The sequence below is a fragment of the Pteronotus mesoamericanus genome, unplaced genomic scaffold (genome assembly GCF_021234165.1).
Source record: "Pteronotus mesoamericanus isolate MK-2021 breed Mesoamerican mustached bat unplaced genomic scaffold, CSHL_Meso_final scaffold_31, whole genome shotgun sequence".
In the NCBI taxonomy this organism is placed as follows: Eukaryota; Metazoa; Chordata; class Mammalia; order Chiroptera; family Mormoopidae; genus Pteronotus; species Pteronotus mesoamericanus.
Genome location: NW_026555312.1, coordinates 17,783,528 through 17,799,303, shown reverse-complemented (window position 1 = coordinate 17,799,303; position 15,776 = coordinate 17,783,528). Strand labels below are relative to the sequence as shown.

Sequence of the window (15,776 nt, the reverse complement as noted above, 5' to 3'; positions counted from 1 at the left end):
AGACAACGGCTATAATGGTCCCGGGAATCACAACTATGTAAAGCGTTGAATGGACAAAGAAAGTCCACATAAGAAACTGACAGAGATTGTTAATAGAGGAAGGAGAAGAGCTATGAGAAAGTGGTATTACACAGATCAAGGAAAAGGTATTTCAAGGAAAGTTGTTCAAGCAGAGAGGTCAAATAAAGCTAGACTAACATTGTATTCGGACTGAGCAATTCTGATACCACTGGAGACGTGAGTCATATGGGCATGCATCTATAGTCCCTCTTCATCCGAACACCTAAACTAGGAGTATGAATCAGGAGTTTTCTTATGTTTCCTAGCTTATTGATATACTGTTTATTAATATACTCTCTAGGATGACTGACCAAATCTTTTTAGTCATTAAAAATTCATCTTAAGTATCAGCTTTTGATCTTTGTAATTAATGCCAATTAAGTAGTATTACCTCTGTTCAGCTGCCATACCTTGTATCTAACTCCATTTTGATACTTTATTGTATTTTAGTGATGAGTTTTTGTATCTTTCTCTTCTACTGCACCAACACAGTCCATTAGAACTTTCAGATGATGGAAATATTCTATATGTGTGCTAATAACTACTGTAATAGACACTGTAGATTAGAGTCTGAGCTCTGCCGGGGCTTAGATTGTATTTTCTTGAGTTATATATACCCAATGCCTAGAACATAGCATAATCTCAGCAAATATGTGGGGAGTAAACAAATAAATCAATCAATGAATAAATAAAATACTTTAAAGTGGTAGAGTAGGAGAAAAATCTCCCTACCTCAGACCAGGCAACTGCTACGTGGAGGTACTGGGGAAACTAATTAATTAACTGATTTCTTAGGTTGAAGGTTAATTCACAACCCAAATGTTAATGTATAAGTATTTATAATTCACAATGGAAAAGAACAGAAAGATGCTAAAGTAAGAGTATTTCTAGGAGAAACAAGACATCAGCAACATAAAATGCCACGGAATGGTCAAGCATATAAATGTTAAGAAAATGGTAAGGATTTTAGCATTTAGCTCTTTGGTAAGTGATAAATAGAAACCAGATTTCATAGTAAGAAAGCAAAAGAAAAGTGAGAATTTGGAATTGAGAAGAAGGTAAGTAGGATTACTCTTAAAGGTATAAAGTCAAGGAAAGGTTCTTGTATATATAGCAAATGGTGGGGAAACCTGATGTTTGCCGGGAAAAGAAAAGGAGTCAGTGGGACTTTTACCTATCAGAGTCAGTGCCATTACCTCCTCATACTACCTTCTTGAGAAACTCAGGCAGGCAGCTTTTCTTCTGGCATTGTGAGGACAGGGGCTTCCCACGGTCCTCTTTCTGCGGCCACAGAGGCCCTCCATCCATGATGCACACACTGTCTTATCACTATTATTAAGTCACCTTGGTAAAAAGCAAAAGATTTATTCATTTTGAAGAGAAACCAAGAATATAAGTCATCTTGGTATAATAGCTGTCTGCATGGTGATATAATTTTTAAAGGAGGTTTGTAACAAACCTCGATTTGAAAACTTGTGCCTTGTGTTGGAGTTGGGCAGGAAACCGGAGTTTAATTTTAAGCCTTTGCTGTTAACACTTGACTTTGCACAAGTGACTTAACTCTGAGAATGTCTTTCCTCACTGGGAGATAATCCACTTCTGCGGCCTGCCTTACAAAGCTGTGTGAGAGTGGAATGGGCTGAGGAGTAAGAAAACTTGTGAATGGTGCGGTTGTATAAAAGTCACAAGGTGGTGTTACCATAATGTTTTCTTTAGAAGAGCACACGGTGTTATCATTGTGAATTCATTGCCTTTTTTTTCTGGAGATTTAATTATTATCAAGCCAGAACCCCAATTTGACCTGACCTGTATTTGTACCTCACAGTTCTCAGTATTCAGGAACTTTTGAGAAGATACAGAGAGGAAACATAATTATGGGTTAAAGTGATGGGAGAAGGGGAGAAGAAAATACGGGCAAATGAGCTTATGCTTTAACATAACAGTTCATTGAACTTGAAGGGGATTTAGTCATGTTTCTTGGAAGAATGACTTATTATTCCAAAAGGAGTGACTCGCTCTTTTCCATCTCCAAAGAATAAACTTTTTAACAAATACACTTAAATTGTAGTATGAGTAGTTGGTTAGATATAAGAAATGTTTAGTCTATTAAAAAAAGTTCCTATTAAATTCACAGAGTACCTGGATGGGAGGTTGTTAAAGCCTTCATTTGGGGGTGTCAGTGGACTGCGGTGGGAGTTTAAAATAGCATAAGATTTATCAGTTTGCTGTGGTCTAGACAGACATTTAAAGATAATGGAGGAGAAAAAGCAAATGACCTTTAACCTGTTACTTTCTTGAAATGTATTTCGTGAAGTTTACTATGTGCACTGTACCCTGCCATGTTTTATTTTCCAAGTGAAACATTAGCATGTTTATGTTTTCAGTTTTATTAAATTAGTTTCTCTTTTTTTTTCCTTTCAGAGAGCATTAGGTAATCAAAAGTCCACAGTAGTTGAATTCAGCAGTAAAGATGCCTCTGAAATTAACAGTGAGCAAGATAAAGAGAATTCCTTAATCAAAAGTGAACCAAGAAGAATTAAAATATTTGATGGAGGGCAAGTACAAATTTTACTTCCTAAATGTACATTTAAACTTTCTTTTTAAATGTACATTTGCTTTCATGTGAATGAAGACTTACCAGTGCCAGTTTTATGTAAATATTGTAAGGTATCTCAGCTTATTAACAGAATCTTCATGGCAAAATATGTATTCGGTATCATGTTAAATAATTCCATTTTGTTCAATAAAATGATAACTATTTAGGAAACATTGTAGGTCTTAGGAGGCAGTTAAGAACAGAGCTTGCAGAGTGAACCTTGGCATTCACACGGATTTACAATAAGGAATGACTTGGAAAACCTGCTCTGAGAGATCAGTTCATTGCCTAGTTGATGTCTTTGTGTGTTTGGTTATGAGAAAACCAAAATGTAAAAGCCAATTATAATTATCATGAAACTCAGAAATTACAATTGTTGTGGTTGAATTTAACAGTAAAGAAAACTTTTAAACCCAGCGACTTAGAAAATATTTTAAAATTAAACGCAGTATTGAATAAGTTTGTTTAGTTAGAATTAGCTACTAGAATATCAAGCATTGACGTGAAAAGCTGGAATATTCTGTTACTTGTACATGCATAAAATTTATATTGATTGAGTCTAAAAATTGTGCCTTGTTTTATTTTTTAGGTTGAATTTTAATCATCAATATTTTATCAAAGACATAGTATCCAATTTCCCTATTCATTTTTCTTTCTTTAAATTAGATATAAATCAAATGAAGAGTATGTATATGTCCGAGGCAGGGGAAGAGGAAAGTACATTTGTGAAGAATGTGGAATTCGTTGTAAGAAACCTAGTATGTTAAAGAAACACATACGAACCCACACAGATGTCCGCCCCTACCACTGCACTTACTGTAACTTCTCCTTTAAGACGAAAGGTATGAGATGACATTGCTTCGTGGTCCTTTTTATATGCATTGAGTTAGTAGCACTAAAGCCCAACTATACATATTCTTTGACCAACAGTGCAGTAGCTAAAATAGACTGATACAAATTACATCTTGTCAACATTATAGACCTTTTTTCTTGGTGTTTCTGGACCTCTTGGAAAAAATGTTTTTAATTACATGCTTTTAGAGTATACATATAAAATAAATATAATATTTTAAAAGGAGCAACTGCCTTTTAAATTTTATTCCCCAGTTACAGTTGCTGTTGATGACACATTTTCAAGAATACTTAATTTGGGGCTAAAGAAGAAAAATAAATTTTCATGATTACTTAGGTTTTAAAAGATTGAAAAAATTTAAAACAATAACTGCAGTAAACTTATGTTTACATTCATGCCTTATCTAATTTTAGGCATGCAGCCATTTTTTTCTTTTTCATGATTTCTTTGCCCATATTCTATTGAATTTCAGCTTCAAAAATTTTCTAACTTTAGTACTATTTAATGTTTTAGAACTCAGAACTAGTCATTAAAATTATATTTTGTCCTCTTTCTATATTCTTTATACAGTTGTGAGTATGTGAAACAATGAATTTATTCTTGTATTATTTATTATCGTATTATTTTCCATACAAACAACTATGAACGTACTTTTTTCCTACCCTGTATGTTACTTAAATTGTAAGCCTTTATGATAGTTAAGGTAATTTCACCCTCTACAAATTTTCTGTTGTGTATAATGAATACACTACTATAAAATGTTTACTTACTTCATTAGGCCCCTTGTTCATGAATCATTACATGAAAGTTTGTTAATTGAAATTTTAATTTCATATAATACCCTTTAAAAAGTAAGAACCTTTATAAAATGATGCAATGTAATTACAGAATCTGTTTGAAAGGATTATGTCTGTAAAAAATAATTGATAATTTTTTACAGAACTATTTTATCTTTTTTGAGTAAACATTTGCTTTGCTTTTCTTTATTGGTTGTCGTTGCAGCTTTTGTCTTAAAGATTCATCAGCTCTTCAGCAAAATTTATTACGTTTTTTGGCTAGTATTTGTTGGCATTTAAAGAGAATTAAAATATATAGTATCTAAATGGCTTCAAAGTAGTTCTCCGTAAATGCCAATAATATCTGAAATAATTATGATTTTTTTAACTGTTCTTCAGATAGCCTGGAATATTTTTTTTAAATTTCAAGAAATCACAAGGAGTTGGGACAGACAGTAATTCTGTACCCGTTGATTGTGATGTAGAATCTCCTTCTGGAAATGGAAGGTGAATTTCAGGATGATTTTCCTTGTCTTGTGTGAAGGCTTTGGGAGGATAAAGCGCTTTGATCTTTTAACCCAATTTATTGCTTTCCTCTCACCCCCACTGGTTTTGATTCTATGATTGGAAAACATCTATTAAATTCTACTTCGAGCCCAGAACACCAGGAATAGGCCAATATAACTTAATAAAAGATGACAAAGTACAGAATGATGTTATCAAATAAAGAAGATCAAGGAAATGGGTATTTCTCAGTAGAAGGAGTGAAAGGAATCAGGATATTTAAAAAAATATGTTCATAAAATAGGGGTAAGAAAGGAAAACTTAGATGCATGTGGAAAATCAAATGAGACTACAGATTTCTTGGCAAAGAAAAATACTAGATTAGTGAAATAACTCAAAACATCATCATGTAAAATTTTAGATAAGTGTTTATTAAATGGTGGGCAGAGCATAACGACCCCTGAAAAGTGATCATTGCATGTTAGCAGTTTTCTTGTCTTTGATTTCTCTAATACCTGAATTTACATTACACTTTTTGTGTTGTCAGATAATTCATAGGAATTATGTGATAAATAATTATTTGAAGAAAGCTACCCTAGCTAAAGTGACTGGTAAAGAAAATATTAGAAATTCAATATTTCCCTAATTTTGACGTGGCGGTTCTCTTTTTTTTATGGTCATCTTCCCTTGTAGCAGTCTACCTTTTGTAAATATACAAAAAAATAAATATCTCTTTTGTAAAAGAGTTTCCATAGTACCCTTTAAAGGTAGCTAAATAATACAGACTTTTTTTTATATTAGGCTGTAGATTTTAAGCCTTACTCATTTACTTTGTTTTCCTAGCCAGTTCAACTCTACTTCTTATTGAATGTGTCTGGTTATCTTAAGCGAAAGTAAGAATGATATAATGGTGTGGTATATATATATACACTTGTACACACACACAAAGGTAGCAAAATACTACCAAGGGAATGAGATGTAGTGCTAGAAATTGATGCTTCTGATGGTAATGCTTATAAGTCTATACTTCATCATTTGTGCTCCTAGTTTATTTTATGAGTACATTTTCAAAATAATTGATTTGTTTTCACTATTCTGCTTTAAAGGTCAGTCAACAGAAAATATACAGTGAGCTTGCATCTCTGTAGGATTTAGTGCCACTTATATCATAGAAAGCTAGATAGACTCTGCTTGTAGCTATAGCAATCCAGAAACAAAATCTCGTGCTTTCCAGAGGATTTAGATTAATGTTTATTAAATCTGTTAAAAGTTTTATCTATTAAATTAATGCACAAAGTTTATAGCAGTGCTAGGGGATATTTGCATTTTAATATGCATATTTAAATGCAAGTTTTGTATATTTTAAATTATTTAAGAGGTTGGTTAATAGTAATAGCTCAAGTTATGAGAAAATTTCCTTATTAAAAACGTGTATTCCCAAATATGCCTAGTTACAATTATACAGTAACTTTTTTGAAAGGAAATAACCTTCTGCGGCTATCTATTTTGGGAGGAAAAGCATTTTGAAAGAAAATTATTAATGAACCCTGTATTTGGGTAATATTGTTATTAGACTAGAAAATGTTTTGACTAGTAAGTGGAAATTTCAGCCAATTAACATGGCCAAACCATTTGTTATAACTTTTAAATGTGAAAATACTAAAGCACACAGAAAAGTAAAGATTTGTATAATAAACACTGGTATACCCATCATTTAAAGGTAATTATTATTTCACCATATTTGCTTTATGTTTTATTATGTTTAAGTGAATTTTAAGTAAATGTCACACATGGTCATGCTGTTTAAGCCAAGTGTTATCTCTAGAGTCAGAGAGGTCAGGTTTGATGAATCCTAGCATTTTCTGGCCTGAGTACCCTCTTACACTTGAACCCCTGAAGCACTAAGCTATGGGATGCTGTGCACACTGTCTAGTGTAAGAATTGGCTTGAACAAATGTGACCAACCAGTTCCACGGACTTGGTGCATTTTTAATGGAATTGAGGCTCTGTAAATATAGCAACTTTGCAGGCCCTTCAACTACTGCAGGCCCATAATTCAGGCATTTTTAGTTCTTCTAAAGACTTATTCTCAAATACTAATTTTCCCTGCTCACCAAACTCAGCATTTAGATTTTATTTCTTTTCTCAAAGGAGACAGTTTTCACATATTGGCAGTTTTTTTGTGTATGGCATTCTGTTTGGTAGTCCCAGAAGAATCCAAGCTCTCACCCTGCATTCATGATCACTTGGGGCAGGCACACCTAGTCGTTCCCACTTAACCTGGTAGTATGTATAGGGGTCCATGCACCAGCTGTCAGAGGAAACATGCCTTTAGAGATACTACAGGGAGACTTCTAGTCAATATGGTGAAATTAAAGTAATGCAGGGAATTTTTTCTTATGTTCCAGACACAAAGAATTACTGCTTATGATGTAACAACCACCAAATATAGTTTTTAATAGTCAAGCTTGAAATTTAAAAGGCTAATTCCCAGGTACCAAAAATAAAAAAAAAACTTCCAAGATAGCTTGATGAACAGATACTTAAAAAAGTCCACAGAGAGATCAAAGCCATCCAGATATATGCAAAAATAATTGGGGTGTTAATGCTAATGCTGCAGTGGAATCAAGGCCTCTGAAATAAGCCTGGCTCCTCTGTCTAGGGACTTTGAGGGGGAAGCTACCTGCTAAATATTGAAACCCTATACCTATGCCATGTAAAAAAAAACAAAAAAAAAACAAAACAAAAACCTGGTCCAGAATCAGTGGTGTGAAACCACTAATGTCCCAGGCAGAAGTAATTGGAAAACTGACCCAGAGTAGACATTATCAAATGAGAGGAGTCAGATTTGAAAAAGAGAAGCTATAAACAAATAACAGGGTTTTTAAAACATATAGATACCAGTATTTTCTTTTGTCCAGTTTTAGTCATTGGGATTGTATAACCACAACTTGTACTTTCACTTGAACTAGAATTGGAATTTGCCAGTGTTGACAAATGCAATAGCAAAATAATACTATGTAAGCTCAGTAAACATTCTTTTCCCTTAAGGAAATCTGACAAAACACATGAAGTCCAAGACACATAGCAAGAAATGTGTGGATTTAGGCGTCTCAGTAGGTTTAATAGATGAACAAGATACAGAAGAATCAGGTAAGGCTTTATCCATATTGTTCATAAATGCTATTTACAATGTACTATTTTTTGCATCCATATTCTTCTTTTCATTCCCACTGATACTGCTTTGTTTCTATTTTCATTACCTCTAATTTTATTATGCTGTAGACTCACAGTTTGCTCATCTCTAATTTGTCTTCTTTCCTACCTGTCTATCCCAATGATGTCAAATTGATCTTCCTGAAGCACGTGTCTTATCATACTGCTCTTCTGCTCCAAGTCTTCATTGGTTTCTGTTTGCCTGCCAGATAAAGTATGAGCCACTTGACCTTGCATCCTCAAAGTCCTTTGTAATCTGGTGCCTAACCTACTTCTTCACTTTTATCATTTTTCTTTTACCTATCCTAATGCTTGAATTTCCCGCTTACATAGCCGTTGATCCAGCTTTCTACTTATGCAGCCCTCCCTGAAAACCCCTGCCCTCAACCCTCACGCAAACCTGGCTCCCAGTCTGTATTGGTCAAAGTCTTACTTTCCTCCAAGATCTATTCATATCCACTGCTGTCATGAAGCCTTCTCTGATTTTCCCTTCCCATACTACTCGTGGGAAGCAGTTTTTCCCTCCTCTGAACTCTTACAGTGTTTTAGTTTTCCATCTGAAAGTATTTGAATCCCTTTCTACATTATTTTGTGATGATTTACATGCTTACCTTACCTCCCCACTGAAATTCTTGAGCATATCACAAGCAGAATCAATGACTGAGTAACGCTTGCTTCACCCACAGCCATTAGCAGAGTGCCTTGCACCTAGCAGCTGCTCTGGAAACATTTGTGGAATAAAAATAAACATTTGGTTGTTCCCCCAAATGTTTGTTATTTTGAAAAAGTTACCAGGCGTTTTCTTAACAATGTTAACTCAACAAATAAAAGTATTTATCTTTAATCAGTTTTGAGGAAAAGTAAACCTGTTAAGGAGAATAGACATCCTTTTTTAAGACTTTTTTTAAAACTCAAGACTTGATCAACAAAAAGAGTTAAGTGGAAGAAAAAAGTTGCCCTCCTGCTTTAAAAAAAAAAAGCCTTAAATTAAACATTTACCTCCTTGCTTGTTTTATTTAATATGTATTAGTATGATGTAGAGAAAATTTCCAAAGGAAAAAAGGTGAGAACAACATTAAAATATAAGTATAAAACCAAATGCATCTAATTCTTCCAGACAACCAGTATCACACTAAATTAATCAGCCTGACTTTATTTCTAAAAATGCTAGGAAAGTGACTGACATCTTAAGTGGTTCAGCTGAGATGATTTATTATTATAAGCACAGGAAAGGACTGTCTTTAACCCCTTTGGGGAACTGATATATTCTGAATAAGGAAAAGATAACCACAACAAATTTAGGACAATAAGGAGCTTTTTGATGGTTTGTATACAATGTGGTGATTTGATACATACTGAGGATGACAAAATTAGGATTTAAAAATACACCCCATTAACATCTGTAACTTTTTGTCCTAGGAACATGTTTATTAAAAGCCAATTTTTTTTTAGTTATATTGAAACATAACTGATATACATCACTATATAAGATTAAGTTGTACACCAAAGTGGTATAGATTATATGTATATTGTGAAATAATCACAATAAATTTAGTTAGCATTCATTTATCTCATATAGATACAATAAAAGAGAAGTAAGAAATGAAAAAGGTATTTTCCTTGTGATGAGAATGCTCTTAACAACTTTCATATATAAGGGGGACCCCCCAAAAAATCAATTTATTTATAAAAAATTGTGTATTTATTCTTACATGTTTAAACTTCAGTCACCTTCAAAATACTCTCCAATTTGATGCAACACACCTATCAAGACATTTTTTTCCTCTGCTCAAGACAGTTTTTGAACTTGTCTATTTTGATGTCTTTTAGTGCTTCTGACTTTTTTTGTCTTGAGTCTTCCATGTTGGCAAGGTGTTTTCTTTTGAGGACTTTTTTCATCCAGGGAAAGAAAAAACAAAAAATGCCATTCAGGGCAAGACTGGGTGAATAGGGAGGGTGGGGCACGGGGGTCGTGCTGTTTTTGGTCGAAAACTGCTGAACACGCAGTGGCAGAGGTAGGCAGGTGTGCTCCTAACTCACCCATCATGAAATGGCAAATGCACTGAGTCTTTTAAAAACAATTTACTGAAGCCAAATGCAGCCTCTCGGAATAACACCAGCTCATACGCTGATACAGATGGGTTCCTAGAACACTCACGTAGCGGAAAAAGCCTGCACTGCAAGGGGCCTGCCCTCCAGAAGATAATTCTGGTTTTTTGGGGTCCCCCCTCATATAGCATAGAGCACTATTAACTGTTGTCACCATGCTACACATTACATCCCTGGTACTTATCTTGTAATTAGAACTTTGTACCTTTTGACCACCATTTTTCAGTTTTTCCTTCTCTCACCCACCTGCCTCTGGTAACCACTAACCTGATCTCTTTTTCTATGGGTTTGTTTTTTTATTTGGGGGGGCGGGTTTTGGTGAGGTTGGTTTTTCGGTTTTTTGGAGTTTTTTTCGATTTCACATGTAAAAACTAATTTTTTAATTGTTAGGGCTTTAATTCTGTGTCAGTGTCTTTTGTCAGTGTCTTTATTATATTGAGCAATTCAGAAGTAAAAAGCTAGGGAAAATGAGTAACAGTTTCAGCACGTATATTTATTACCCAAAGACTAGAAAAGTATAAAGTAGATGTTGCAATATGAAACATGGATGTCTAAAAAATATGTAAATATAAAAGGTATTATTATACTAGTACATGCTGTTATATGTTTTACTCCTTCAAGAAGAGGAATCCTATAAAAAATTAACGGGAGTGTCTGTAGAGTCCACTAAACTTGTTAAAAAGCAGTACTTATGTCCCAAATTTGCATAGGAGAAATAAGTATTGTTTCCATTAATTATCATTTATTGTTTAGATTGGCTGGCTGACTGATGCACTTACATATCTATTCATTTATTTTTGTATTTCTGTCTCACTCCGAAAGCACTTGATACAAGCCTTTTGATTGTAACTCAAACATACAGCCTAATTTTCTCTTCAGATTAGATCTTCTGATAAAACTGGGTAGTTTTACATGTTTTTCTCACAGTTTAATTTTTTTTAATTACTGTATTTAGGGGTAGTGTACTCAAAGTTCTATCACAGTTTTGACTGAATAGTAAATTATAGTATGTGGGTGGATTTTGCCAAGTGCTGTGTAATAGTAGGGGCCTAGTAATTTATTGATATGCCAACAAACTATATTCTTCTACTTTTGCTTTATTGTAGGCTTGGGATACAGTTATAAATGTAGTAAACACTTGTTGTTTTAAACAAATTGTCTTAAATAAAATTTCCTTTTCTTTTGTATTTTTAAAAGATATTTTGAGTTTTTTTAAACACAAAAAGTTACAAAGAGTTTTATTACATGCGCTCATGTCTTCACACCAGAGTTGATTATACAGGGTGGGCAAAAGTAGATGAGTACATGAAACAGAGTTTATTCTTGTATTATTATTTATTGTATTATTTTCCATACAGACAACTATGAACCTACTTTTGCCCTACCCTGTAAATATTTTCTCACATTTGTTTCAAATCTTTTTCATAAATTCAATATATGTGTGAAAAAAAGCTAAATAATTACATATTATATATAGTTTTCCTTATCCATCATTGTCAGTCACTCCCCCCCAGGGGCAAATACTAATTGCATTTAAGTCTTTTCCTTTCAATTCCTTTAATTTGTGTATATACATACATATATATATACACACACACACACACACACACACATATATATATATGAATAGTAATGAATAGTATATGGTTTTGTTTGTTTTTAAATTTGTATAAACTTTATCACCTTTTAATGTAGACACCTAGAAAATTAATTTTGCTTTATAATTTTAAATTGTTCTCCAGAAGAGATGTTCCATTTCTGCACATCCTAAACTATATCTAATATTGTAAGAATGGAAACTTTTGACCAATTGGTCAGTTGATAGTCTGCTGTCTTTACTAGTGTTTTCTCGATTGCTGTCCTAATGTTGGGTCTTTTGCTTCAAAAAGCTTCATTCCAGTAAATTGCTGATAATTAGAGATGGGGTTTTGCTTGGCAATTCGTCAAATGTCTGTGGAGGGAAGCATATAAGACTGGAATATGATACTGTGTGTCTAGAAAATAAGACTATTTTCTAGTCTTAACATTAGCCCAGAATATGCTAGCTGTTCTTTTTCAGTCTCCTTTACTGACTTCTCTTTATCTCCCCGGCTTCTAAATGGCTGTGGTCTCCAATCTCCTTTCTCTGTATACTCACTCTCTAGGTAATCCCACCCAGTCTTCTGACTTTAGATACCATCTGTATGCTGATAATTCCATAATGCCATATTCACTCCAAATTTATATACGCATCTGCCTATACATCCTCTCCGCTTTGCTAATAAGCATTTCAAGTTTGACGTGGCCCAAACTTCTGATTTACTTCCTACCTTTAGGAAGCACACTTTCCTTATTGTCCTCTCCCATCCTTCCAGCTGCTATACCAAAAATCTTGAAGTCATTCTTGATACCCTCATTTGGCCTCTAATCCACCAGATTACCTTGCTGCTCTTCCTTCAAAGTGTATTCAGAATTCATCCACTTTTAAACTACCTTTGCCATTTGACCCTGGTCAAAGATACCATACCGTCATCTCTACAAAATTGCTTGTAGTAGCCCCTGACAGGTCTCTGTGGTTCAACCCCTGCCCCTTTACAGACTGTTTTCAACACAGCAGACACAGTGATTTAAAAAAAAAAAAAATTATGTCATTGCTTTGTTTAAAACCCTCTAACGCTTTCCTCTCTCCTTCACAGCAGTGATTTACTGTATCTTCTGAGCACTTCAGCCCACTCACTCTTCCTCATCCCATCTCTGAAACTCTTCTACTCCTGCTCTCCACTGAACACACCCAGCAGGGCCCCCTATCTCACCTTTGCACTCATTTCCTGTCTTTGGAATGCCCTCTGCTGGACACTGCAAGACTTATCCCATCATCTCCTTCAGGCGCCTTCACAGTGAGGACTTCCTGAACCTATTAAAAGAAACAAAAAGTACCTCAGTCTCTTACTGCTGGTATCAGCATTGCTTAGTCTCCCTATTTTGCTTTATATTTTCTTATAGCACTGAGTGCCACCAGAAGTGAGGAGGACAGAGGTTTCATTGTGTTTACTGCTTTATCTCCAGCTCCTTAGGATTGTGCCTCACAAGTAGTAGACATTAGTAAATAATTGTTGGTTGAATGGATGACTGGGAACAAGTGACCTGTAACCTATCAGGAAATAATTCAAAATTATTTTTAGAATTTGATGTATTAGGTACCCATTAACTTCCTTTACTAAAATCAAATGGTAGCTATAATAATATTTAATGCTTATAGTGTTTACATAATATGGTCAAAGCCAGTATAGGTATTATTAAAGTGATGAAGGCATTTGTTTATTTCTCATTTTTTGGTAAATGGCTCAGAAGACTAGAGGATAATTTATCTAACTAATCCGTGTTTGCATCCTCAGTAACTATCCCTCCAGATTGATGAAAATCTGTGTTTTTCTTCAGAAGTTCCAAAGAAGAAAAGTTTATTCCCTTTTAGATTCCTTCATTTATCTATTTAGCACTTCAGTACTGTTTAATAGGTGCACAGTCGCTGCCCCTAGGAGCAGCTCACCCCGACTGTGAGGTTGGAGTGTGCCCAGACTTGGCAGGGTTCACGTCCACAGGCTGGGATCAGGGAAGAGGCAGTGATGGCCTGGTTGGTTGCAGAACGATCGCTAAGTGTATCCCAGAAGAAAGGAAAGAAGGTTACTGATTCATACTCTGCTCTATTTCAAAAGGTATCAGTGAAAGGGTAGGGTAAGGGAAGGCAGGCTCTCTGGACTGAGGGAGTTGGGAGAGCAAACGTCTGGCGATTCAGCAAGAAGAATAGGATGTTCCAGTATGAAGGGTACAGGATGAGAACGTTGGACGGGGAGCATCTGGAACGGTGTTTGGTGAACAGGTCATCCTATAGGAGAGGGTTTTAGCATGGGAAGCAGTCATTTTACCTTTCAACTATCCTCACTTATCCTTATAGATAATGTCTCTGCTGTGGCAGTTCATACCTTGATGTTTGGACACTTGAAAACCATTTTCTCTTAGATAAGATTTTTCTAATATTTGTAATCTTGTAAACATTCAATAACAGACATGTTCCTATTACTGAGAAAGTTTGAATTTATTTTGTATTATTTAAAGCCATTGTCTTTTTTTAGACCCATATGTTTCTCATATTTAATCCCAATTATTTTCTCTAATAATCTTGAAACAAGGAACAAATGATAATCTGTGACCCTGGAATTTTTATTGCTGAAGTTTTTTTTCCCCCTGCTTCTGTTTTATTTTGTAGTGGGCATTTAGACGGTAATGGCTAAAAGAAGCATGATTTTATTAATTCCATTCAGCAACAACAATAATAAATAATACCATAGAGAAAAAAATCTTTTTTTTTGAAGGGTGTTTTTATAAACAAAGTACATCCCTCTTTCTCCACCAGATGGAGTTTACAGATTTGGGTGGAAAGTCTGGTATGATTTTTCCCTTGTGACATCTAGCTTGCGTGTATATGTATAAGGGTATGATGACTAATTTAGAAATACCGTTCTTCATTTATTAAGTTAGGGGCATTATTTTCCTTGCAATTAATTTCTACTCTGGCCCAGCATCACTCTGGTATTAGAGTTTTCTTCATATGAAGAACAGACTATGATAAAAGATAAAGACTTGAATTGTTTCTACTTTAATAGTTCTGTATGTTTGAAAACATTGCCTTTATTAACTATACAAAGATGTTCTGTGGATTAAGGAGCATGTTATAAAATGTTTGATTTTACTATCAAAAAAAAAACAAAAACAAATTATTAGATATAGGTAGTAAAGTGGTTTGACTTTTAAAAAATTAGAAGGGAGAATAAATATTTTCAAGTATTATACTTTTAAGTTTCAAAGTGTATATCTACTAATAGAACAAAATTCTGGGCTTCAGAAGCTGGTTCGCTTCAAGTGGTTTTATATGCTGGGTTTTCTTCCCTGCTCCTCCTTGCCCCTTGGAGTTTCTCCGCCTCCCTGGTCACACAGGGGAAGCTTACCATCCTAACAGTCAGGTTCCTCTGAGACTTCAGCTGTCATATACTGAAATTCAGCTGCCTGACAGTGTCGTCTCCAATTTCTTGGCCCAATAAATGAAAATTAGTGATAATATTGCATTCTGCAGTGTAGTGTCTTTTGACACACAACTTGCTGTTCTGGTTATCACATGCTTTTGTGGCATCCTGGGGTCAGAATGCCATTTCTGATATTCTTAACTTAACACAAATCCGGTATTAAACCTGCCTAGCAGTGTACTCCTAGAAACCACACTAGGATTCCATTTGTTGCATGTCTACAATAAACACTCAGGAAAATGCTAAGGTAGCACAGCGGTTATCACAGTTTGCTAACCTGCATTCCAAAGGTAATGATTACAGTGGCTTTTCAGATGCCCCTTATTAGGCCTCCACAACTGCGCTTTATAAGAGATACGAGGTCTAGCTGTGGGAAAAGGAAAAGTCTGAAAGAACTAAGAAAAAAACTATGGAAGGAGTATCTTTTATCACTGAGGTTTTTGTAAACAGTTGAAATTTATCCTTTAATTATGCTGGTAGATTACAGATGCCAGATGAATCTTACAGTGTTTAAAGAAAAATAAGGAGCCAAATTTAGGAGCCACTTGTCTTTTAGGAAACCAGTACTGTAAAACATCAAGGCTACTGTGAAAATTGGTGGCACT

At 34.7% G+C, this 15,776-nt stretch overlaps 1 protein-coding gene across 1 annotated transcript in view; it reads left to right on the top strand.

Annotated features, from left to right (window-relative positions):
• HIVEP1 (HIVEP zinc finger 1) overlaps window positions 1–15,776 on the top strand; it is a 142,092-nt gene that overhangs the window by 108,650 nt on the left and 17,666 nt on the right. The window contains exons 5-7 of the mRNA XM_054591894.1: window positions 2,482–2,615; window positions 3,323–3,498; window positions 7,841–7,942. Of these exons, the coding sequence (XP_054447869.1) occupies window positions 2,482–2,615; window positions 3,323–3,498; window positions 7,841–7,942 (412 nt within the window). The remainder of the gene's footprint in view (window positions 1–2,481; window positions 2,616–3,322; window positions 3,499–7,840; window positions 7,943–15,776) is intronic.